The 25,654-nt window shown below is 55.1% G+C and overlaps 1 protein-coding gene across 2 annotated transcripts in view; it reads right to left on the bottom strand.

The window, feature by feature from the left end:
* PAXIP1 (PAX interacting protein 1) overlaps nt 1-25,654 on the bottom strand; it is a 40,941-nt gene continuing 15,287 nt past the window's right edge. For both annotated transcript variants that reach the window (XM_018046657.1, XM_018046658.1), the window contains 16 exons: nt 23,073-23,708; nt 16,732-17,203; nt 16,164-16,258; nt 13,466-13,561; nt 12,725-12,862; nt 11,888-12,009; nt 10,903-11,087; nt 9,896-9,939; nt 8,754-8,824; nt 7,324-7,426; nt 4,907-5,075; nt 2,295-2,395; nt 1,302-1,436; nt 1,145-1,220; nt 920-980; nt 1-443 (listed from right to left, as the gene is read on the bottom strand). In XM_018046657.1, the coding sequence (XP_017902146.1) occupies nt 428-443; nt 920-980; nt 1,145-1,220; nt 1,302-1,436; nt 2,295-2,395; nt 4,907-5,075; nt 7,324-7,426; nt 8,754-8,824; nt 9,896-9,939; nt 10,903-11,087; nt 11,888-12,009; nt 12,725-12,862; nt 13,466-13,561; nt 16,164-16,258; nt 16,732-17,203; nt 23,073-23,708 (2,520 nt within the window). In that variant the 3' untranslated portion in view covers nt 1-427. The remainder of the gene's footprint in view (nt 444-919; nt 981-1,144; nt 1,221-1,301; nt 1,437-2,294; nt 2,396-4,906; nt 5,076-7,323; nt 7,427-8,753; nt 8,825-9,895; nt 9,940-10,902; nt 11,088-11,887; nt 12,010-12,724; nt 12,863-13,465; nt 13,562-16,163; nt 16,259-16,731; nt 17,204-23,072; nt 23,709-25,654) is intronic.

Genomic DNA, 25,654 nt, shown 5'->3' with positions numbered 1-25,654 from the left:
TAAAGTTCAAAAGTACATTTATTTAAAATGTGGGCAAGATTTCAATATAAAAGAAAAGAGTATAAGAAATAAAAATAAAAGTACAAAACGTTTCAAATCTTCAACATTCATAATTTAGAGATAGCAAGGTCTTTATTTACATCATTTCTATTTGCAGCTGAAGTTCCATTAACAGTGTTGTGAAAACAGTTAAAAACCTGGCAAATGAATCATAAAACCTAATGTGGGCTCTTAAAAGTCGTATAATACAAAACATAATTTATGTTTCCTCAGAATAAAATTACACATCTTAAATAAGATGCAACATATTTAATATATTTGTCTTCCTGCTTTAGAAACGCTTGTCCCGAAGAAAGCAGCTGGAAAACAAGGGCGTCCGCGGGCGTGGCCGGGGTAGGCCGCGGCTCCTGGCAGCGGCGCAGGGGCATCAGTTGAACTTATATGTAGGCGTGTTGAGGAAAACAACCCACAGCAGCGCAGACCAGGCCCACACCCAGCACGGCCACGTGCAGACACAGAGTCCCAGTGCCCGAAGCCCTGCTCCGGAAACCAGGCCCTGCCTTCCCCTGCAGGGCACCTGCCAGGCCCTGCGGCCCAGGCCTCCACCCGCAGCAGGACGACGCAGCTACTCTCAGGCTACAGACGCGACGAGAGGCCCGAAGGGTCACCCACAGACGGCTCAGGCGAGCTTTACACCAAGTCTTCCTTCCGCAAGGAAAGGCAGTGCAGGACGGGCTTTCGGACAGAAACACGGAGGGCAGCAGAGAGCCTGGAGATGTGAGAGCGCCCACTCTAGAGGACAGCCTACGGGGTTCAGCGGGCCTCCCAGCGGCTCCACCACTAGCCCTGGCAGTGTGCCCTGGCCTGGGGGCTCCCGGAGCGCTGAGAGGGGCCCACCCACCGCCTTCCCAAAGGATATGACTCGTAGTCCAGTGTCTGAGTAAGCACTCCAGTGAGAACAAACTCGGCATTGTGAACATCTGCCAGGAACAAAGAAAAAACCCGTCAAGCGGACGCACCTGCCTGCACCCATGCCGACACGCGGCAGAGCAATGAGGACCTGCCCGCACCCATGCCGACGCGCAGCGGAGCAATGAGCACCTGCCCGCACCCGTGCCGACGCGCAGCAGAGCAATGAACGTACCTATTCCTCTGGCAAAGTACTCTCGACACAAGTGAAGGTCATTTTCACAGGATATCAAGATTATTTCTGACAAACTCTAAGGAAAAGAAAAGCAGCTCCTTGGTTACTGAGCCTCATGCACGACACTGACACCCAGCAGCGCCCCACTCCTGTGCACCTTATTCTGCTTATGTTCCACGAGTTTCCGGAAAGACGGCTGCTTAGACAGCACTTTGCCTCCTGCGCACTCCACAATCGCTCTCATGGTTGACAGACTCGGGCAGATCCCAGGGGTGATGTAAAAGTATTTAGCCTAAAAATGAGGATACACGTACTGGTTTTAAACTGAATTTTCAGTGTGCGTAATTTCTCCTTCTACCCCAAAAGTTTGACAAAATGCCTAAATCCACAGAGCTAAACAGTGCTAGACCCCCCTAGTCCCCAACATGAAGTGGGCCTGGCAGAACCCAGACATGGCATTTCAGAAACAAGCACCCTCATATGCTAGGTGTGACCTGTAATTATTAAAAGTGACTAGGACTTTAATTCCTGTAATACATGAGGTATTCTGTGGTAAAAGCCAGAATAAGAACATTTTTCACAATTTCTAAAGCTCAGATGGAGTACAAAATGATTTATTATGGTTAAAATTTTCTAACACCCTTACTCTTAACTGTACCAAAAGTACCATTTTGTGTTAAACTTCTCAAACATTTAGAATAACAGACTATTTTAGGTAATGTAGAAAAAAAACTGATTACCTTATTAATCTACTAAGCCACTGTTTGATACAAAAAAATTTTCCAAACTGTTCTATCTTAGAAACATTTAAACACTGTAGTCTAGAATTATTAGACACATATTCGGTTAGTATTTTCTCAAGAATGGTCTCCATCTTCCAGCTGAATAAAATGTTTTATGAGAATAGAGTTGCTAAAAGCAAAAAAAAAAAATTTAAATCTCTTACAAATTATTCATAACATACTCTTTGAACCCAGGTTATGTGTAATGCATCTCTCTCCATATCGATTCTCTGAGCCCTGGAACACACCCTGGAGAAGGCCCGACTGCGCAGGGGAGAGGGGAGCGCCCGGCTCTCTGGGGGCGAGCCGCCCGCTTCGTTGCGGCCACATGGCCGCAGCAGCTGAGCTGAACTCCTGTCCAGGCATACCTTGAAGAGCGGAGAAGCGTGGGCCCTCCTCAAGGACTCCTCCAGGCTGAAGGAGAAAAGCACTTCGGCCTCCGCGTCTCGGAGGAGGTAGTTCTGCTCGTCTGAAAAGGAAGACAGCACGGCCTCAGAGAGGGCCTGGCGCTGGGGTACAGCGTGTGCGACCGGCTCCAGGCGCCCCGGGAGAAACCTGTGAATGAGTAAGTCTCCCCGACCATATTTCAGTTCCCTTTCCTCCCGAAAACAGCCAGGCCAAAGACACTCTTCCTCCTGGACCAGGGTTTCTTAGCTTTTAGGAACAAATGTCCCGAAAGCCGTGGACCCTCCTCTCACCCCTGGACGGCTCCCCACCCCGAGCTGTAACTTTACACTGTTGGGGGGGCCACAGTGCCCCAACCCAGATCCAGGTGAAGGGCGCCGGTGCAGAGGGACAGCCCGGGAACCAGCTTCACAGCCGGTGTGTGCTCCCAGGGACCAGGGAGTTCAGAGCCACCGGACTCCAGCCGAGAGTCAATAGCCACAGTTTACAGATGTACCAAAAACAAGTCCCTTTTATATACAAACACACACAGCAATTTACAAAGAACGGTTCTACCAGATCTTGAGGATCTAAGGATTTTTAAATAATACCTAATTTGTCAAAAAGTAAAGATCACAAAATGTTTTAATCTTATGAATACATCTCTTTCAGAAAAGCGTTTCATCATCGTAACCAAACAGTCCAGGGTCGGGCTGAGTCAGGTGACACGCTGTAGGGCCGACGGGCCACACGCTGGGTCCGTCACTCGCCCTTCTCTTCTCAAAACACCACCTCAAAAAGAAGGCATTACACTCAGTGAAAGAAGAGAAGAATGTCTTAAAAGTGAAGTTAAAAAATGAACAAAGAAGTACTGTCATGCACGAAGTGATATACTTGAATCAAGGGATGTATCTGAAATCTTAGCGTCTACAGCAGGATGAAGGTTGCTGGGCCTACTGCAGAGCTGTGACGGAGGAGAGGAAGCAGTCTGTGTGTAAGGAGAGGACTCTGAAAGGAACACAGTGGCTGCGACAACCCTGGATTTCTAAGAGGAGCAGCTAGAGTCACATCAACTTGGTCAGAGCTGTGCTGCTGCTGCTGAGTGGCCTCAGTTGTGTTCGACCCTGTGCGACCCCACAGACGGCAGCCCACCAGGCTCCCCCGCCCCTGGGATTCTCCAGGCAAGGACACTGGAGTGGGGTGCCATTTCCTTCTCCAATGCATGAAAGTGAGAATGTAAGTGAAGTCGCTCAGTCGTGTCCGACTTGTCATGACCCCATGGACTGCAGCCCACCAGGCTCCTCCATCCATGGGATTCTCCAGGCAAGAGTACTGGAGTGGGGTGCGACTGCCTTCTCTGCGGAGTTGTGGCAAGAGTCAACTTGAAAATCAAACCTCCCACAGCAGCGCAAATGGCATGTGTATTCCAGAAAGAAATAACCTATACAACTGGCGTCTCAAACTATGTAAAGACAAACACAGAATGTCAAAACGCCCGTCCCCCACAGCTGGAAGCGCCCAGCGTTAAAGCTGTCAGAGCCCCGGCGGGGGCCGTGCTGCAGGGTTGGGGTGGAGGGGTGGCCGTCAGGGGCTGCCTCCGCACAGGGCACTCGTCCCGGGAGCTGGTGCGTTTAGGACATGGGGAGCAGGCATCTCGCTGCTGGAGCACAGACGCAGGAAGGCAGAGGCGTGCCTGAGCCTGTGCCGCAGGACTGGCAGGGGACGGACGGGCACGAGACGCACCGTGGGAGTCGGCTCGGCACAGCCAGAGCCCATGGGCCTGCGCCGTCGGCTCCTGGTCTGCCCTGCGGAACCGGGGGTGGTGGGGGTCTCTTGGACACGCTGGCACCGGTGTCAGGGCAGAGAAGCCTAAGACGGGCCCAGGGCGCGCCTGTTTCGCCAAAGCCACCAGGAGGCCACGACCGGCGGCAAGAGCGGAGAGGACACCAGGGCCAGCCTGGCCGGCGGCCAGTGGCACAGCAGGCGACACGGGAACGTCGACGAGACGGCAAGGAGACGTGAGGACGTGGGATAAACGGGAGTCGGCCGCGGGGCAGTGGCCAGGGCAGACTTCAAAGCGCTCCCGACAGACGACTCGAGAGCAGGCGGGGTGGAGAGGGGACCACCGTGGACACCACCCAAGCACAGGTCCACCCTGTGCAGCCCCCGGCAGGAGGCGTGCGGGGGGCACGCAGCAGCAGAGAGACGGTCCCACCACAGATGCCCTGCCTGCCCTGGGGTGGGGGGGGGGGGGTGTGTGCCCCGCACTGACCCCCAGGCTGCGCGTCCCATATTCCCAGGACGCTCCTGCCGCCCTGGCCCTGCTCCGTCCACCACCCACACCTGGAACCCTGCTCGACAGCCAGCGTAGCAGAGAGGACGAACCGTCCGGAAGCAGCAGGGCAGGGCCACAGAGCTCTTCCCCGGCACTCCCCATCACCACGGCCTTCCTATTTCACGCTGAGACATGAGAGAGTCTGTTATAAGTCACTTAAAAACTGAACTCGGTGTTTGCTGGGATGAAAACGGGGACAGACTCAAGGCAAACCCCTCCTAACTGGGCACCCAGTCCCCGAGGGGCGGCCCGGCCCCTTACCGATGAACTTCTGGCACTTGAAGCACTCCTCCAGCCACTCGGGGGTGACGATGTGCTTCACCACAGAAATGGCCGTCAGGAACTTGACCGTCCGCGTCACCTTGCTGGCGATGAGGTGGGTGCACTTCTGTGCGGACTCGGCGACCTCCCCGCCCAGGATGTAGAGCTTCTGCAGGCCGGGAACACAGAGCAGGCGTCAGACCACCCTGTCTGCAGAGCCACCCGCCCGCCCGCAGCTGGGACCTGTCTAGACCGTGAATGGGGCTCTGGGCCGCGGAAAGCGGTGAAGCCAGACCCACGCCACCGTGCGAGCAAGGCAGAGACTGGGAGCGACGGTGAGCATCTCCCTCGTCAGTGCCGCACGAGTCAGGAGTAAAGCGGGCCCTCCACCGGGCCCCGGGGGGCACCCCGTGAGAAGCAGGACGTCTGTAGAGGCCCCAGGCCGCCCACGCCCGCCGGGAGCCAGCACGGGAGATCCCACCCACGACAAGGCCATGCGGAGAGGCCTGACGGGCAAGGCGAGTCAGGTCTCGAGGGGCCCTCTGTCTGAGCGTCTCCCCCGAAGCCAAAATCTGCCTGTCCGCTGCGTGCTATACTATACTCGTCTGACATCACCACCTTTCTCTGGAGAGTGAACTCAGAGCTCCAGTGAACAGTCTCCTGCATATAAAAAGACTGTCTCGGCTTAACCCCCTTGACGGCTTTCCAACTTATCTGACCGGTCTGCCCAGCTTTACAATTTGTGGATTCTTTACAGCCCCCAACAGGCACGAAGCTTAAAACATCTTAAAGTTATAGAGCCTTCTGGAACTAAGAATTAGTTTGGTGAAGAGTTTGTTGAGTTAATGTTTGCCACCAAGCCTCCATATCCTTTATCTTTTAGGCACCTGAAGGATATTAATCAATTTAATTGGGATATAGAAAAAGGAATATAGCAGTTTTGATGTTAGCAATACTAGACTTTTGAGTTAATTGATTTTCTCTTTGTTATAAATCACTGTACTCCTTTTACTTGTTATGAATTGTTGTGTCCTTGCTATGTAAGAATGTAACTATTTAGTGCTTTCTCAGAGTGGCACCAGACTTTGGGAAGAACACCACTATTACCCTTATCAGAAAAGGGCTGTAAAATGTTAACTGGCCCTCTGGCCAGAAGATGATGTACATCACCTAAGACTTGTGTATACAGCTAGGTATGCAGAGAGAGAGCCTGGTCTCGATAAGAGTCAGGGCTGCTGCTGCTGCTGCATAACTTTGTATTATCCATTGATCTCTATGTACAATCAAAAGGTATATAACGCCTTTCCGGACAATAGAGGAGGAGCCAGTCATTGGAAAGACTGGTTTCCCCCGTGTCTTCTTTTCTTACTCTATTTTCTGGCTGAATTCCCATCTGGGGCGTGGAGGCTCGCCATGTCTACTTACTTGCCCCGGCTGTTAAGATCCATGAGAGAGGGAGCCCAAGGCGGGGCACTCTCCACTATTCAAATGGATGCGGGCGGCCTAAGGTAGATGGTGCAAACTTCTTGTCCTGAAGTTTTATTCGTTTTCCACGTAAACTAAGTTATTCAGCCTTTTTTCTCCACTAATTTTCCTACTACACTATTTCTTCCTAATCTAATCTTATATTTCTAAATAAATAAGTTTTTCCTCGCCTACGCCATTTCCCCTTCGAATTCCCTGGATCCACCGGGGCAGGACCCCAGCACACGCCCAAGTGAGTGCTGGTGAGGCAGTTAAGACATGGTCTCTAAGAAATGACGACATGAAAACCGACCTAAGACATAGCCACTAAGAGCTGATCTCTTTATGCCCAGTCTTAAAAGTAAAACAAGAATTTTATAGTAGCACTTATAATTGTTTCTTTTCCTTAAAAAAATAAAGGGAAATGTTTGAATCCGTGATACAGGTCAACTATACTTCACCCATCCCCTCCCCAGACAGCCACATAACAAACACAAGCCCACAATCCCTCCTGGTGTCACTTCCAGAAGTGCATGTCTGTAAATAAACACAAATATACTGCTGAGCCCTGGGCCCGCCACACTCCAGGGAACACGTCTTGAGAAGATGGTGGGTTCATTCAGGAAAGCAGGAGGGGCACAGCTGCTCTCGTAAGCTGGAGTCCTTATGGAAATGGGATTTGCGCGGCCTCGCTAACGTGTGCTTACCAGACTGCTCTTGGCCTCCTCGCCTGAGTCGTCCTAACAAGAAAGCACGCATCTAAGGAGGAAGCCGCAGCAAGAGGAGGCGGGAAGGCGAAGGCGTCATGACGACACAATAAGCACACACCATGGACGCTGCTACAGCAGGCTACTCCTGACTACGCATTAGCTTAGAGACAGCTAACCTAAAGCAAACAGACACAGCAAGGAACATTTCTAGAAGTCCTTATGCAAAACAGAAGGAAAGGTCACCTTTATGTACTGCTGAACTTGAAGAGGCTCAAATCCAGTGAAAAGCACAAAAGGGGTCAGTTCTGGGGTTAACTTCTTGGTGGGAGGTGGAATATCTTCGATCCTATGAAACAGAGAACGGCTATTACTTCCCTGACGTGTTCTTTACCAAACAAGGGGTTCCAACAGCTTTAAGAGGCCCTGAGAGCTTTACCTGTGCGTGGTTCTCTTTCCTTAAAGGGAAAGCGCAGTGGCGCATCTGCTCTTTCTTCCCCACCATTTACACAGTCACCCCAAAGGGCTCTCACCCAGCACCCCTCCCACCCCCAGCCCGCGCTGGCCCTGGGGGTCTGTGAGGGCAGGAGCGGGGGCTCCCAGGGGCCCCTGTGGCCCCTGCCCCCCACCGCCTCCCACAGGCCCCATCTCACCCCAGACGCTCTGACGCAGGACGAAGCTGGTTGACCCAAGCACACCTTCTATATTAAACTTTTTTCCCTTTCCTTAAACTTTTTCAAATCCTATTTTTAGGTTATATTTGAGACAGTCTATTAAATTAAAAAACCTGCAGCATTTTAATGATAGATAGTCACATAAATAGGCTTTTACTAAAGAATCCAACGATCCCCAGCCTGGGTGGCTGAGGAGACAAAGACCCTCACTCAGCACGGCCCCGCCGGCTCAACTTCAGCAGGCAGACCAGACAAGTGTGGGCGCGCGGCTCCGCCCCTCCCGGCGCGGCTCCGCCCCTCCCGGCGCGGCTCCGCCCCTCCCGGCGCGGCTCCGCCCCTCCCGGCGCGGCTCCGCCCCTCCCGGCGCGGCTCCGCCCCTCCCGGCGCGGCTCCGCCCCTCCCGGCGCGGCTCCGCCCCTCCCGGCGCGGCTCCGCCCCTCCCGGCGCGGCTCCCAGGCACACACTGCAGAAGCCCGGAGCTGGGCTCCAGTACCCCTGCCCTGTCCCACCACAGCAGATCGTTTCCCAGAACAGGGGTTCCAGAGAGAGAGGGAAAAGATAAAGAAGACTGGACTGGTATTTTTTTTAATAAGAAAGGAAAAGACACTGTCTATTCCCCGTTTGTCTCCAGCACTGAAACGAAAGCTGTCACGATACAGCTGCGAGGCAAGCAAGCAGCAGATCCTTCCAAGTCCTGGTAGTTCAGTTGCTCAGTCATGTCCGACTCTCTGTGACCCCATGGACTGCAGCCCACCAGACTCCTCTGCCCACGGGCTTCTCCAGGCAGGAATACTGGAGCGTGCAGCCATGCCCTCCTGCAGGGCATCTTCCCGACCTGGGGACTGCACCCATGTCTCTTATGCCCGCTGCATCAGCAGGCAGATTCCTCCGCACCAGTGTCAGCCGGGAAGCCCTTCCAAGTGAAAATCCCGACTGCCACCATTTCCTAGAACATACTGGGAAAGACCATCAGCCTTAAAAAAACAAGGTGATTCTTCCTACCTGGCTCTTTTGGAAGAAGGCTGGATATTAGTTACTTCATTCTGCTTCGGTTTGGGAGGTAGTCTTACACCCTGTAATTAAAGGACGATTTACCTTAGTCAGCCTCCCCAGTAACACAGCAGCTTCTGAGCGCTTTCTAGCCACCTCACCTCACACAAGAAACGCTCCCCGCTGCACAACCGGCAGAGGCCACGGGCGCCACGAGCTGCCCAGGGGGCCCTGGCCACCCTCCCTGTTCACCTGACCCAACGGCACTTTAAGACGTCTTCACCCCCTCTCAGCTCCTGTAATAGATTTAATCCTCAACCTTGAACTTTTCAAAACACTTTTTACTTCAAATATTTTTTGTGTCTCAATGGAATTTGGAAAACATAATGATTGCAATCACATCCCTCCACAAAGATGGAGGTTCCCCTCTGAGGGTGCAGGACGGTCAGGTCACAGCACTCTGGAGGCGAATGCAGGCCTCTGACGGCCACTCCAGGACCTGGGCACGGTGCCCGTGCTCCTAACACCAGTTGGAGGCCGTGACCTGCGGAGACGCCGAGCCCAGAGGGGAGCCGGTGCCTGAGGCCGCCACGGCCAGCCTTGCCCTGGCCTCTAATGCAGACCCTCTCCCACAGCACACTCATTTACTTACTATCGGAAGCAACCGCCTCTCCACCTGAGGTGAGGGTGGCGGTGACGCCGCCACCCTGAGTGAAGGGCAGCCCTCACTTATTCCTACCAACCAACCCCTGGTGCTCCAGTGCAGAGTAGCCCACCCAAAGGCAGCCCACCAGAGATTCCAGCCCGCGGGCTACAAGCCCGCCGCCACAGTGAGGAGCTGCAGCCAGGGCTGACGCGCCGGTACCCCAGTTCCCGCCTCCCGAACCCCACGGAAACACACGATCACCCTCTCTTCTGCTCTGCAAACCTTCGCAGCTCTCTAAGAAGTCATGGGGCTAACGTGTGTGTGAATAAGGAACTCCCAGTATCATTAACGAAGAGGTAAAAGGGTGCACCAAACAGCTAACGACAGGCGAGATGATTCAGCCCTCATCTGTCATGACGGCCGATTACTACGTTAGTTACAGACACAAACATAGCCCTCCTTCTTCGTAACACAGTAACGCCACAGCGGGGTGACCAACTTGACATACCATCAACAACTCTGCTGACACTTTCAACGGAACTCTCCAAGCATCTGCAGAGAGAAGACAGGTTACTGTTCAGAAATACTGTGTAAAGAAAGGACCCATAATCAACATAAAAGCCTTTTCAGGACCCCTACACATTATTATATATAAAACAGGTTAACAACAAAGACCTGCCACACAGCACAGCGAACTCTCTACTCAATACTCTGTTATAGCTGCATGGGAAAAGACCCCCCAAAAAATAGATACATGTACAAGTATGACTGATTCACTTCGCTGCACCCCTGAACTAGCACAACATTGTAAATCAACCGTATTCCAATAGTGAAACAATTAAAAATGGAGGTGTGTCAGTAACAGCAGAAATGAGAGGCCTCTCCAGGTGCGAGTCATCCTGGACACGCAGAGGCTCAGGGGACGGCCTCCAGGAAGGGAGCCGTGAGGACTATTCCTGAGTTCACAGGGAAGCCTGGCAGGGGCCGAGGGTTCCGTGTGAGACAATCCCGAGCACACTGCCTGCCCGTGGCCCAGTGCAGGCACCGCCCGCCCGCGTGGGCTGCACCCCAGACCGTTCTGGGAGCCCCGTTCTCGGGGGCTCTGGCGTCCAAGAAACTCTGTGATGAGCGCAGCGCGTGGGGGCGGCGGCCCAGCCGGGCCCTCAAGGACACGTGTCGCCGAGGAAGGGCCTGCCACCTGCACCACGGCTTCAGAGCGGACGTTACACCCAGGTCTGTCCCAGGGAAGCAGGCAGACCGTGGGTCAAACCAGGGAGGGCTTTCTTGCAACTGAGGCCATTAGGACCAGAGCTGGATGGGGCCCCTCACGGCAGCGCGTGTTCTAGCAGCTGGGAGCGACCACTCCTTGGAGGGGCCGCCTGGAGCACAGTCAGGGCAGCACAGAGAAGACAGCACCCAGAGGAAGCAGGAGATGAGACGAAAACCGACACCACCCTGAAGCCAAGAGCAGCGCCTGCAGCGCCAGCCCGCGGCCATGGGGAGCTGCCTGCTTACCCAGAAGGTTCAACACCAGCTGCGGGGTCGGGGCGAAGGGGTCCTGCAGGCCGAAGGCGGTGTAGCGGCCGTACTGCGTCTGCCGCAGGGCCTCGAAGTTCCCCAGCAGGATGTCCCCCAACCACTGGGCGTTCACGCATGGGATCCGCCACTCTTTGGCCTTCTCGTACTTTAAACCAGTCGGTCTTTTTTGTTGTGGGGGGTGCCAGGGGAGGAGAGGAGAGAAAACACACTCATTAGCCTTATCGGTGTTCAAACTTATACTTCTGTTAACACAAGCCAGTCCACACTTGCTCACACTGGACGTGGCAGGGATGGGTCTGCAGAGCTGGCTGGGCTGTAAGGAGGCATCCCCGCGACGCGAGGCCACCGCCGGGCCGGCTGTCAGCTCAGCACCGCCACCTATTCTGACTGAAGCCTCCTAAATCATCCCGTTTCATTCCCCTGCTAGCATCGCCACCAACATCACTGCCACTCTGTCAACAGACTCTGTGACGTCCACCCCAGAACTCAGACAGACCAAGGGACCCGGAGCGGCGCTGTGCGGGCCCAGACGGAACCCGGCTGACCGAGGGACCCAAGGCGGGGCTACACGGGCCCAGATGGAACCTGGCTGACCAAGGGAGCCCCGGCTGACCGAGGGACCCAGGGCGGGGCATGCGGGCCCAGACGGAGCCCCGGCTGACCGAGGGACCCAGGCGGCGCCGTGTAGGCAAAGACGGAACCCAGCTGACCGAGCGACCCGGGGCGGGGCTGCACGGGCCCAGATGGAACCTGGCTGACCAAGGGACCCGGGCAGCGCGTGCAGGCACAGACGGAACCTGGCTGACCGAGGGACCCGAGGCAGGGCTGCACAGGCCCAGATGGAACCCCGGCTGACCGAGGGACCCGGGCGGCGCCGTGCAGGCACAGAGGGAACCCGGCTGACCGAGGGACCCGGGCGGGGCGTGCGGGCTGAGGCTGGCCGTGGCGGCGCCGCGCTTACTCTCTGCAGATGAGGATGGTGTTGCTGCGGCACAGGTAGCCTGTGTACTTGGCGCCCGCCAGGTACGCCATCAGCTTCAGGTCGTCCCTGTCATTGTCGACGAACCCCGTCACAGAGATGATCTGGGGGGAAAGGCCCAGTGAGGTCAAGAGGGCACGATGGTTAACCCGCCTGACGTGGCTCTTCTCCGTTAGCTCTGCTCAGACAGGCGCGGATCCGTTCCTCCTCCAACACTGACGGGCAGGTTGGTGGCACCGCCTCTGGGAATGCTGTTACTGGCGACGATGCTGCACACGAGCCACCCAGGGGGACAGGAAGCACACACCAAAGGGGAGCGCGTCTCTGTGTCAGCTCGACACTGCTCCGATCGCGGTAACAGAGCTACCTAGGCATATCAGTCAGTTCTTACTGACCCCGGTTTTGGGCTTATCTGACCAGGAGAACCGACAGGAGATCACGTCTGGCCGGCTGTGGCCACTCCTGGTGTCACAAACTTAGTTGTAAAGTGAGTGAAGTCGCTCAGTCGTGTCTGACTCTTTGAGACCCCACAGGCTGTAGCCCTCCAGGCTCCTCCATCCATGGGATTTCCCAGAAAAGGATACTGGAGTGGGTTGCCATTTCCTTCTCCAGGCATCTTTCCAACCCAGGGATCAAACCCAGGCCTCCCGCACTGTGGGCAGACGCTTTACCGTCGGGGCCACCAGGGAGCAGGCATTTATTAAACAGTGTCTGAGACGCGGGAGAACCCGTTAAATGTCAGGAAGCCGTGACTGTTACAGGGGGGACAGAGAAGGAAACAAGGCGCTCGTTCCGTGCAGGGAGGCGGGGGAGCCTTACGTGCTGGGAGCACGGCTTGCCCCCCGGGGGGAAGGCCACGGGGAAGTGCAGGGCCCGATGGGGCGGCACCAGCTTCTTCTTCTTCAGGACTGTGTTCAGCCAGTGCGCCGTGACACACCTCTTCCTCTCCTTTATCGCCTGCGAACACAACAGTACGGGCCGGTCGCTGGGGGCTTTACCGCGACACACAGAACTGCAAGGCTGTAACTACAAGGTCGCTTCTGTTGGAAGTCCTATCAATAAAGAATTTCAGGAGCTTAGCACTCAGCTAAACTAATAAACTACAAGTGTCACCAGTTAACTTGAACACAAGACGAAATTGGTACCGTTTACACAGGAACAAGAGCCAACAGCAGGGAGGAAAGCTGGCAGCCCAGGGAATGAACTCAATCACGCAAGGAGAGGACACTCCCGACCATCAGAATTAGAACTCCCCCGTGAGAACACAGCGAGTTACGAAAACGTAACTGCCCCTGAAATTACCGCAGGATGGGGACCTGCCAGCGAGCGGCCCTGCTGGGGCGGATGGTGTCCACCTCCCTCTCACTGGGAACCTGCCTTTCCGCCCCGGTCTTCACGGGCAGAGAAGCCGAGGGCCACAGAGGTGTCCACACGCCAAAGGCGGACGGAAATGAGCGAGAAGCGGCTTCCTATCTTCAGAGGTGGGAGAAAGTCCTTTCCAAGCACGACCGTCCCAGCGTTGCTCAGAGCCCCCCAGTCCCAGCAGAGCCGAGCCCTCACCTGTGCGAACAGCCCGCTGACCTGACTCTCACAGAGCAGGTGGGTGCAGCGGCTCGAGAACGTGGGGTCCACGGCTCCTCCGTGCGCCTGGATTATCTGCACACACACGAGACCCACGGTCAGTCAGCTCCTGCACCCGGGGGAGAGGGCCTTGCGATCTCCAAAGGGACAGCGCTCACGATACCCACCATGTATGCACACAGTGTATTTCCCAAAGTGTGAACTAACCATCGGTTATACTCACAGGCTTTCCCAGCCAGCACTACACAGCAAAGATGAACGCTAAGCCCTGTTTCATCTGAACTTGGAGGAAGAGTGGGATGCCCTCTCTCTGAGACAGGGCACTGCGGATGTTTTAGGTAAACCAGCTGTTCTGCACTGTGGGCATCCCACGTCTCGGGGCTGGCTGCACCCCGACCCCCAAGCCAGATGCCAAGAGCACCTCCCCCGCTGGGACAGCGAGAAAAGTTTCAGACAGCGCCAACTGGTCCCTGGGGCCAGAAGCGCTGCCTTTAAGAAACTTTATTCTAAAGAGAAAGAAAGAAAAGCAGAGCAGCATGAAGTTAAATTCAGCTTCTGAATTTCTGAGCTTCTTCATCCCGGCTTGTATCCCAACTGCAGTGGCTGCCCGGTTGTGTGGCACTGAGGGGAACAGTTACCACAAGGGCGAGAACTTTCTTGGGTTGGCCAAAAAGTTCCTTTGATTTTTTTAAACTAAAAGATGTATTTTTAATGCGGCCCAAGAGCTTGACTGAACAGCGTGTCCACCGCTTCGTCCCTCTGCCTGCTGCCACTTCCCAGGCAGCTTCATAGTCCCACGCTCCCAAGACTTCCTATCATTCTGAGCAAACAACTGTTCCAGGTGCCTGCCTACAGTCTTCTAGGGAATTAGCATTTTTCTCCAGAAAGAGAATTTTGTAAAGACCGAAATAAATGGAAATTAGAAGGTGCCATGTTTAGTGAATATGGTGGATGAATCAGAACTTCCCCGACAAGCTCTCCCAGTTTTTGCCTGGTCGTCACACATCAAAGAAACATGTGGTCTGAGCTATCTTGCTGGAAGAGCGCGAGCTTCCTGTCGATTAACTCCGGGCGCTCTTCATGCAGTGCTGCTTCCGCTGGTCTGAGCGGGAGGAGTACTTGTCGGAATTAACCGTTTGGTCTTCCAGGTGGAGCCACAGCAGAGGACCCCCTTCCACCCACTCCTGATACACAGCATCACCTTCTCTGGTGTGGTTGGTGGCAGTTCACTTCACTTCAGCTCAGTTCACTTCAGCTCAGCTCAGTTCAGTTCAGTTGCTCAGTCGTGTCCGACTCTTTGCGACCCCATGAATCGCAGCACGCCAGGCCTCCCTGTCCATCACCATCTTCTGGAGTTCACTCAGACTCACGTCCATCCCGTCTGTGATGCCATCCAGCCATCTCATCCTCGGTCATCCCCTTCTCCTCCTGCCCCCAATCCCTCCCAGCATCAGAGTCTGTTCCAATGAGTCAACTCTTCGCATGAGGTGGCCAAAGTACTGGAGTTTCAGCTTTAGCATCATTCCTTCCAAAGAAATCCCAGGGTTGATCTCTTGCAGAATGGACTGGTTGGATCTCCTTGCAGTCCAAGGGACCCTCAAGAGTCTTCTCCAACACCACAGTTCAAACGCATCAATTCTTCGGCGCTCAGCCTTCTTCACAGTCCAACTCTCACATCCATACATGACCACAGGATAAACCATAGCCTTGACTAGACGGACCTTAGTCGGCAAAGTTGTGTCTCTGCTTTTGAATATACTATCTAGGTTGGTCATCACTTTTCTTCCAAGGAGTAAGCGTCTTTTAATTTCATGGCTGCAGTCACCATCTGCAGTGATTTTGGAGCCCCCCCAAAAAAAGTCTGACACTGTTTCTACTGTTTCCCTATCTATTTTCCATGAAGTAGTTCACTTCACTTGCCCCCAAATCTCTTCTGTTCATTATTGTACAGTATCTTTTCATCGCTGGTCACAGTTTGTTTTAGAAACAAAACGTGTTTTGTTACGTTTCAATAGAGAAATGCATGTGGAAAAAAGGTCAAGAAGGCTTGTTTCGCTTTACTTGTGTGGAACCCAAACATCAAAGTAATGAACACAGGCAAGCTGGTGCAACTCACTCTCCGTGCTGGATGTGGAAGTCCTGAGTGTGTTGGCTACCTCACACGCGGTGTAATGTTGACTGCTCTCAGCTAATGTCTCGATTTGCTCACTATCCACTTCAACTGGTCTACCCAGCCATGGGGCCCCATCCAGCAAGAAACCTCTAGCAGGAAACTTTGCAAACCACTTCTGGCACACTTGATCAGTCACAGCACCTTCTCCATACGCTGTACAAAGATCCCTTTTATTCCTTTTCAGTTGTTTTTTTACCTTTCTTGAAATAATTAAGCATAATATGCCAAGAATATTCCTTTGTTTCTTTCATCTTCAATATTAAAATGGCTACACAGAAATTCACCAATTTTGATAACTTTTAAAAAGAATACAAGCTGATAAGACAGCTGTCACAGAACAATCTAACAAAACTGTTTTGCATGTGAAGTTAAAGTCAGTTAAGCGGTATCAGAGCTGTCTTACAGAAAAAAACAAATTAGCTTCTTGGCCAACCCAGTGTGAGTACAGGTGTAGGTACACGTGTGTGTGTGTGTGTGCAGGTGTGTGTATCTTAGTGCCCTCACCCTTTTCCAGGTGGCCAGCAGCTGCTTGTCAGACATCTGCTCTGGATAATCCGCGATTGCAAACACACACCCCAGTAGGAAGCCTTCTTCTGGGACTAAAACAGAATCACATAAGGAAAATGAACCAGAGCCCGCGCTGTGAACGTGTGCATGGAACATGAGAAAGCGCACTCTGCAGAGCTCAGTGTGAACCTATGAAGTCAGTCACGCCTGCCCATGATGTCTCCACCCATCGAGGACCTCTGCAAAAGGTCCTGCAAAAGCAGCTGCTACAATGGAGCTACCCAATCGCCCGTATCACGTGATTCAAAACCGGGAGCCACCACGGTCTATGTCTGGGCGCCGAGCGCTCCGAGTGGTCCTTGCAGCAGCCCGCCATTCCAAGGACACCGGTGTTCACTTCAGGGTATGGATGGAGGCCCAGACCACCTGAGAAACCTATCGATTCTGAACTACGGTCCCCGTTTTCTACCTATTTCTCTGACACAAATCCTTAGCCTGCCCTCAAACGCTCTCAGAGCAGGTACAAGGGTTTCAGGGGAGGGAAAGAAGGATGCACATTACTAACTCTCCACCGCTGGGTCGTGTCCAAACAGTGGGGGCTGTGCCTGCGCCTGAGGTGGTGGGGGCTGCAGGGCCTGGGCCGGTGGGCCAGGCGGCTGCGCCGTCGGCTGCATCGGCTGCATCTGCTGCAGGCGCTGCAGGTGCTGGAGGTGCTGCTGCTGCAGGTGGGCGAGCTGCTGCTGCTGCTGCAGGGGCGGCTGGGGCCGCTGCAGGGGCTGCTGGGGGAACTGGTGCGGGTGGGCCGGCGGCGGCGGGAACGGGTGTGGTGGAGGCGGCGGGTAGGGCTGCTGCGCCAGATGCTGCTGCTGGAGCTGCAGGAGCTGCTGCGGCTGCAGGTGCAGGACAGGCTGCGGCGCCGGGGCTGGCTCCGGGGCCACCTTCACCTGGCCGAGCAGTACAGCGCTCCCGGGGCCTTGCTGGCCGTGGTTCACCTGCTGCTCCAGCGTCTTCGTCGGCGCCGAGAGGGACTGCAGGATCTGGAAGCGGAGATCAGGCAAGGGCGCGTCAACAGCTGCTGCCCCCACCTCCAGGCCCCTCAGAGAGCGGAGCGCACGCCCGACACGCCGCGCTCACCCTCACCAGCGGACCCGCCTCTCCCAGTGCACACACACTGCCAGCTCAGTGAAGTGGACACGCTAGTACTTGAGACCTCTTCACCAAAACGTGGAACAGAGCAAGTAAAATGGAAGAGGCTACGGAATGGACGTGGGCAGATACACTCCCTGGAGTGGCTGACTCGCTCCAGAGAAGGACGGGGGGTGCTGGTGGGGGGCTGTTGTGTCCCGCTGACCCCACAGTCCTGCTGCGACCACAACGCCCTGCCACCCCCCACCTCCCCCAGGCCACACAGCCTGACCAACCCTCCCTCCCACAGCTGCCATTTCCCAGCAAACAAAGGGTACAGAGGACGCCAAGACCCCACCCGCATGAGGGCACGGGACACCGCAGCCCCGGACGGCAGCCCCCAGCCCGCCCTGTCTGTGGCCGCCCCGTTCCGCCACACACACGAGGGGCAGGAGAGACCCAGCCCCAGGTATGTGCATGTGGGCAGCCCTCCCCAGGCCAGAGGCCCATGCACAGCAGTCCATTCCCCATCCTCAGGGTGACGTGGGGCCCTGCACACACACTGGACAGAAGGCCTCAGGCTAGAGCCCCCACCGGCCACGGCATCTCCCGAACTCATCCCCTCCTCGGGACAGGTGTCGGCCAAGCACCCGACAAGCAACCAACAAGCCTCAGGAACCAGGGACATCACCTCGCAGAGTCACATCCCATGTTATTCTACTACCTGCATGGCGCTGGACGTAACAAAAGAAACCCGTCTTATTATGAATTTTCCCTACATGCTCAAAAAAATTGGAAGGCAACTTCCTATGGTCAAGGAAAACAGTAACAAACAGATTTTACTAAAGGCAATGCCAAAGAATGTTCAAACTACCACACACTTGCACGCATCTCACACGTTAGCAAAATAGTGCTCAAAATTCTCCAAGCCAGGCTTCAACAGTACATGAACTGCAAAACTTCCAGATGCTCAAGCTAAAGGCAGAAGAACCAGACATCAAACTGCCAACATCCACTGGATCATGGAAAAAGCAAGAGAATTCCAGAAAAACATCTACTTCTGCTTTATTGACTATGCCAAAACCTCTGACTGTGCGGATCACAACAAACTGGAAAATTCTTAAAGAGATGGGAATACCAGACAACCTGACCTGCCTCCTGAGAAACCTGTATGAAGGTCAGGAAGCAACAGTTAGAACTGGACATGGAACAACAGACTGGTTCCAAATAGGAAAAGGAGTACGTCAAGGCTGTATATTGTCACCCTGCTTATTTAACTTCTATGCAGAGCACATCATGAGAAGCGCTGGGCTGCCAGAAGCACAAGCTGGAATCAAGATTGCCAGGAGAAATATCAATAACCTCAGATATGCTGATGACACCACCCTTATGGCAGAAAGTGAAGAGGAACTAAAGAGCCTCTTGATGAAAGTGAACGAGGAGAATGAAAAAGTTGGCTTAAAGCTCAACATTCAAAAAACGAAGATCATGGTCTCCAGTTCCTTCACTTCATGGTAAATAGACGGGGAAAGAGTGAGAACATTGACAGACAATTTTTTGGGCTCCAAAATCATTGCAGATGGTGACTGGAGCCATGAAATTAAAAGACACTTGTTCCTTGGAAGAAAAGCTACAACAAGCCTAGACAGCGTATTAAAAAGCAGAGAAACTACTTTACCGACAAAGGTCCGTATAGTCAAAGCTATGGTTTTTCCGGTAGTCATGTGTATTTGTGAAAGTTGTACTATAAAGAAAGCCGAGGGCCAAAGAATTGCTGCTTTTGAGCTGTGGTGTTGGAGAAGACTCTTGGACTGCAAGGAGATCCAACCAGTCCATCCTAAAGGAAATCAGTCCTGAATATTCCCTGGAAGGACTGATGCTGAAGCTGAAGCTCTAATATTTTGGCCACCTGATTGAAGAAATGACTCATTGGAAAACACCCTGATGCTGGGAAAGATTGAGGGCAAAAGGAGAAGGGGACGACAGAGGATAAGATGGTTCGGTAGCATTACTAACTCAGTGGACGAGTCTGAGCAAGCTCCGGGAATGGGTGATGGACAGGGAAGCCTGGCTCTCTGCAGAGCATGGGGTTGCAGAGTTGGACACGATCGAGCAACTGAACTGAACTGAAAAGTCAACCAATACAACTAATCCCTATTTTTGTATCCCTGTCATTTAAATAAAACTCTGGAAATTCAACTTTCACATAAAGCAAAGTTATACAAAAATCTCAAATATGTTTTTAACATACATCTTTCACTTAAATAGACTCCAAAACGTTATATAATCTGCCAGACTAACAGGCCTTGGATTCAGTGATGAAACAAATTAAAACTGAAAGAAGTTAAACTCAAGAGTCTGAGGATACCTGTCTTAGGAATCACCCTACATGAAAGAGGAGACTCTGGCACTCTGGAAACTTCGAGTTGAGCTCTGGGCGGAAAAAGCAGATTTAAGTAAGTTTTTAAGTAACAAGATCACTGTTTTCTCTATGCAAGTATTAAAAAATACCCAGTCAAGTGGGGCAGAAATGAAGCCCACCACAGACCCAGCCGAGCAGAGAACAGCACTTGGGATGCTGACCCTGCAGAGAAGCAGGCAGGAAGTGGGAGGGGGCCGGGGGGCATCAGGGAGGTTATTACCACTTTACAGCCTTGGGGACCATTAGAATGGGCTTCCCTTGTAGCTCAGTTAGTAAAGAAACTGCCTGTAATGCAGGAGACCCTGGGTCAGGAAGTTCCCCCCAAGAAGGGACAGGCTACCCACTCCAGTATTCTTGCCTGGAGAATCCCACGGACTGCAGCCTGCCAGGCTCGTCTGTTCATGGGGTCGCAAGAGTCGGACACGACTGAGCGACTACACCACCACCACCGTTAGAACGTTACCTGCATGCACGCACTGCTTCCCCGCAGCAGTGGCAGCCCGCGTGAACCTGACAGCCTGCCTGCCGTCAGCAACAGGGCTCCCGAGGGGCTCCCGAGGGGCTCCTGAGGGCGGCATCTGACGGGGCCGGTGCGTCTGGAGCGGGCGGAGAGGCAGACGAGCCCAGCCGGCCTGAGGTGGGTGCCGCCCAGAGGGCCCGCACCAGCCCGCCAGCCGCCGAGAGGCCCGGGGAGCGCCCTCCCTGGCCACCAGACGCTGCGTCCAGCTTTCTGACCTGCGTCTGGCTGGAGACCTGCGTGAGCCCACCTGAGCGGGCAGGCGGCGTGCCGCACTGCCAGCAACAGTTTTCAGGGGACGCCGAGCATGGATGCCGCTCTGCGCTGCCACAGTCCTCAGTTACGTCCCTGACGCTGAGCGCCACATCTCACACACACGCACAGCTCCTCACCACCAGAAACGTGCAATCTCAGCAAAAGTCTGATGGCTGCTGTGTTTCTCCAACCTCCTGATCTAATTTTAAACTAAATCTTCTATTTCTAACTTTCAAAGATTCCTTTTCTCCACATCTAGCAGTGAAATGTCCCAATGTTCTGATGCTGCTGAAGAGCTCCGCAAAGGTCTCCTCCGAAGGTTTCCCGTCGGTATCACAACCCTGCCCTGGTGAGGACAGACCCCACCCAGCCCACACCGCGGGCGGAGAGAGACTGTCTTCCCTGGAGGTGGCACCTGCAGGACGGCTGGCGGGAAGGCAGACGTGTGCCCCGCCACGGACTGCGCATTTCCAGGTGCAAGGGGACAGATTCCAAGGTACAGGGAACTTGGGATTTAAGCCAACCTCCACTGCACTGGAAAGACACAGAAGCCGCTGGAAACACCGTCACTGACGAGCAGGGCCCTCTGCGCTGCTGGCGAGGGGGCACCAGGCACACCTGTCCTGTCTCCACAGCTGAGGAGGAGGAGGCTGGCACCCCCCACCACCCCCAGGCAGCCCCAGGGAGCAGCCCAGGGAGGCATCCGCTGGCCCACAGGGCAGGTCCCCTGGAGGCTTCCCCAGCCTGCCCCACCCCGATTTCTGACTTCCTCCCTTTCTCTGCCTCTGGCCGGGCATCTGCACCCCACCCTCCCCACGGCCCCTGCAGGGCTGGGTGCTGACACGGGGCCCACCGCCCACAGGGGCGCCTGGTCCTTCCCAGGCTCCAGCTTCTCCCCAGGTCTCGGTGGCACCACCTGGCCGGGCCTGGCCCTCCCGTTTTCTGACCACCTCCTCGCTCCTCCTGCCACTCGCCACTCATAGCCGGGGCCAGCACACGGAGTGCAGGTCCTCTGGAGCACAGCAGACGCCTCAGCAGACCTCGCCCTCCACCTTCCCCTCCGAAGCCTCCACTCTCCCAAAACCGCCCATCCGAACGCGCCAGCTCTGCCTCCTCCGGCTTCCCTTGCGGGCTGTGGGTGCTGCCCCAGCCCTCACCGTGGGCCAGACCCCACCGCGCGCACTCTGCCAACACCCCAGGGCAGGGTGCCCCTCACCCTGGCTCCTATCCAGCTCCAGCACACATCCAGAACCTCACATCCATGTCGGGACACTCGCCCCCCAAGTCCCTGACCCCGTGTTCCCCCGCACTCCCCCCTACCCCAGCCGGGGGCCGCCCCTCCAGCGTCTCAAGGACCAGGTACTATCCACTGGTCACTCTTTACCGCAAGACAGGGAGGCAGGGAGGGGACACTTCTCATACACTTTTAACCAACAGGACTCTCAAACTAACCCCCCACGCAAGCTGAGGCCCCACCCGCCAGGCCCCTCCAGCCCTCAGGACTCGGCAGGGTCAGTCTGCTCGGGGTCTGATGGCTGGCCCCCCACCCAGAACTCGCTTTCAGCTCTGCCAGGGCCGCCTGGGGTTAAGTGCTCGACCTAAGGAGCCTCCTCTGCCTGCGGCTGGTACACGACTCAGCACCACCGTCCAGACACCCACGTCATGGGGAGCCCTTCTGCTCAGACCCGTCTGCGCCCTGCCCACCTTCTGCACCCGAGAGGGGGCCGGGCTCCTCATCCTCACTCACCACCTTGTCTCCAGGGCCCACACACACAAACACACAGGGATCCCACCCTATACACACACACACACAGGGCCCCCCCACACACACACATAGGGACCCCCCCCCCCACACACAGGGACCCCCAAACACAGGGGCCCACACACACACACAGGGACTCCCCCCACACACACACAGGGACCCCCAAACACAGGGACCCCCCTACACACACACAGGGACCCCCCGCACAGGGACACACACACACACAGGGACCCCCCCTACACACACACAGTGACCCGCACACACAGGGACCCACACACACAGGGACCCCCCCCTACACACACAGGGACCCACACACACATTGACCCACACGCACTCAGGGACACACACACACACACACACACACGGACACACATACACCTAACTGCCTTCTTTTTGTCCTGAACGGAAGAACAGCTACTGAAGCGTTTAAGGTCCATTCTGTACAGCAGGCTCCCATCACAAAACTGTAAATTAAAACTGAGGCTTCTTCAATGAATGAGCGAACCACGCCGTGCCCTCTACCAACCCATAGCTCGTGGTAAACACCAAGGCACAGCTGGCAGCCTCGGGCTTCCCTCTGGGGCCACCGTCCGGGGCAGCCTGGCCGCGGGGCGTGTGCCGCTCAGCGGGGTCAGGGCCTGTCACCGCTCTCGTCGGGAGTCTGCGACACTGAACACACGGTGTGCAGACACCGAGACTGCAGAACATGCCCTCGGCAAAGAAACACTGCCTGTGCGTTAACTGTTCTGAAGCAGCAGAAAATAACTGGATCTTCTAAAAAGACTGAAATCGACATTTCCATTTCTGTCTAGAAGAGAGACTTACGTGCGCCACGTTGGAGGGGCGGCTCATCTGCTGGATGTCGGCGTTGTTCGTGATGTTCCTCAGCGTCCGCATGGCCGGACTCCAGGCGGCCATCACCTCGGGCCTCTCGGGGCCCTGCAGGCTCTGGCCCGGCGCCAGCAAGCTCCCGCGGACCTCGGGCGGCAGGATGCCCCCGGGGACGGGCGGCACGTTGGCGCACAGGTTAATCAGCCCGGGCTCCTTGCTGGTGGGCAGCCGGCGCTTCGCCGCCGCCAGCTGGGGGACCTCCGCAGGGGTCCAGTTTAAGTTCCTTTCCTGCTTCTCGGGCGAGGAGTCTGAAGAGTCGTCGAACATCAGCTCCCCTTTGGACTTCTCAGCACTCGACTTGGGTGAGAAGGGCGGCTCGCCTGAGGGGGAGCCCTCCTGAGAGCTGGCCGGGCTGGACTTCCCGTCCGTGCTGCCCTCGTTCGGGGAGTCCGGCTCCTCATTGCCCGCCCCCTCCTCCTCCTCCTCTTCCTCCTCCTCCTCCTCGTAGACGATGAGGCGGGGGTGATAGAGGGCTTCGTCCTTCCTGGTCTTCTCGGCGACGCAATCCAGGACCCAGTCGGGGGTCACGATCTTAATACCGGCTCTCCTCAAAGCACACTCGTATTTCTCCTGTGGGTGAAGCACAGACACACACAGAAACAAGCTGCGGGGTTTATCAGATCTCCCAGAATCAGGGACGCAAAGCAAGAACTCTAGGAAGAGAAGAGTCAGCTACTGTTGCGGCCACTTCACCCACAGGAACCACTCAGACCCCTTCAGACAGGAGACAGGAAGAACCACGTATCAGGGGTCACAGGACGCCGTCCCGTGTGCCAACAGCAGTCTGAGAAGACTGTGCTTCAACTGTCGTTTACAAACACAACTTCAGACAACACGCAGCGCCAGGACTCCCGTGAGATGCTCAGGAGCGAAAGGCGTGTCTGCCGTCCAGCGTGGTGATCACCGAGAGCTGCTCGGAGCCGTGCCGCGGTGGACGGAGCCCCCAGGACCACAGGCAGTCACGGCGCGCGAGGACCCCGCCCCAGCAGGCACCGGCGTGCCCCAAGCTCGTTCCACTGAAGACACAAAGTCGCAGCGATCCGGACCCCACGAGGCTTCCGACTCAGCTCTGCACAGAGGTCAAACAGGGGACGGGACCACGAGGGACGCCAGCGCCACGCCGCGTGGGCCGCGGGCAGGGAGGCCCGGCGGGCTCTGCGGGCAGCGAGCAGGGGCGCCTGGGGACGCTCCAGGGGCAGGGCAGGCCAGAAGGCACGCCGGAGGAAGAGAGACGGAGGAAACCCTACGCGGGAGCCATGTGATAAAGCAGCTTCCAGTGAACCAGTTCGTAACTGTGGCTCGGTGAACCGGCAGAGTCCCACCCACCTGTGCTAAAGCCTCCGCTAACAGCCATTCTCCGGGAAACAGGGATTTGGGGCCCTAAACTACACCCACTTCCTGCTGCAGGGCCAGGGGCAGGCTGGAGGACCCGAGGACCCTCCCCAGCTCCGCCTCCCGCGGAGAGCGAGCATGTACACCCGGAAACCAGCTCCCTCCGCCAAACACTGAGCAACATACCCTGTGTTTTGGCCGTTATTAAATTCCTCCATTCTTCTCAACTTAAAACATTTTAAAAATTCAAGAATACAGAAAACATAGTTTCATCATGCCATTTATGTATTTTCTCTATAAATTTATCAAAAATGAAAAAAATTAAACGTGCCATTTATTTTTGTGTATATAGTCAGCTAGCTCAGTTGGTAAAGAATCCGCCTGCAATGCAGGAGACCCCGGTTTGATTCCTGGGTCAGGAAGATGCCCTGGAGAAGGGGTAGGCTACCCACTCCAGTATTCTTGGGCTCGCCTTGTGGCTCAGCTGGTAAAGAATCCACCTGCAATGCGGGAGACCTGGGTTTGATCCCTGGGTTGAGAAGATTCCCTGGAGACGGGAAAGGCTACCCACGGCAGTATTCTGGCCTGGAGAATTCCATGGACTGCATAGTCCACGGGGTCGCAAAGAGTCAGACACGACTGAGCGACTTTCACTTTCGGCTGGTCTGACAAATCCACTCGATTCATATACTGCCTCCAACTGTAATCTGACCCTTTACAAGAATTCTCTCATAGTTTTAAAACTTATAAACATTTCATTCCCCTTAAACTAGCTACCTAAAATCAAAGGATTTATTTTCAGCTATAAACCAGTTGAGAAAAAGAAAGGGGGAAAAAAAAAAAAACCTATACTCTTTAATCAAAGCATACTACTTATCTCTTAAATTGTCATGTAAGATACAACTTTTTACTTAAGTAGACTTTAAGATTCGCCCCAAATTTTCAGAGCTTCTCCCTGGAGTAAGTGGCTTACTAAGGTAAAGCACACTCACCAGCTCACAGCTCACTTTCTTGTCAGAGAATAAGCACTATGAACAGTACACATCCACGGGCTGCCCTGCTTCCGGGGTCCAGGGCAAGGGACCCTCCTGGCAGGTGGGTCTGTCAGCTTCCACGCCCCCTTCACCCCAGACCTGGCCGGACGCCCACCTCCCACTCAGTGAGTCAGCGCACTCGGGTGAGAC

The sequence above is a fragment of the Capra hircus genome, chromosome 4 (assembly GCF_001704415.2).
Source record: "Capra hircus breed San Clemente chromosome 4, ASM170441v1, whole genome shotgun sequence".
Classification (NCBI taxonomy): Eukaryota; Metazoa; Chordata; class Mammalia; order Artiodactyla; family Bovidae; genus Capra; species Capra hircus.
Note: the sequence above shows the minus strand (reverse complement) of the source record. Positions and strands in the feature narration are given on the sequence as shown.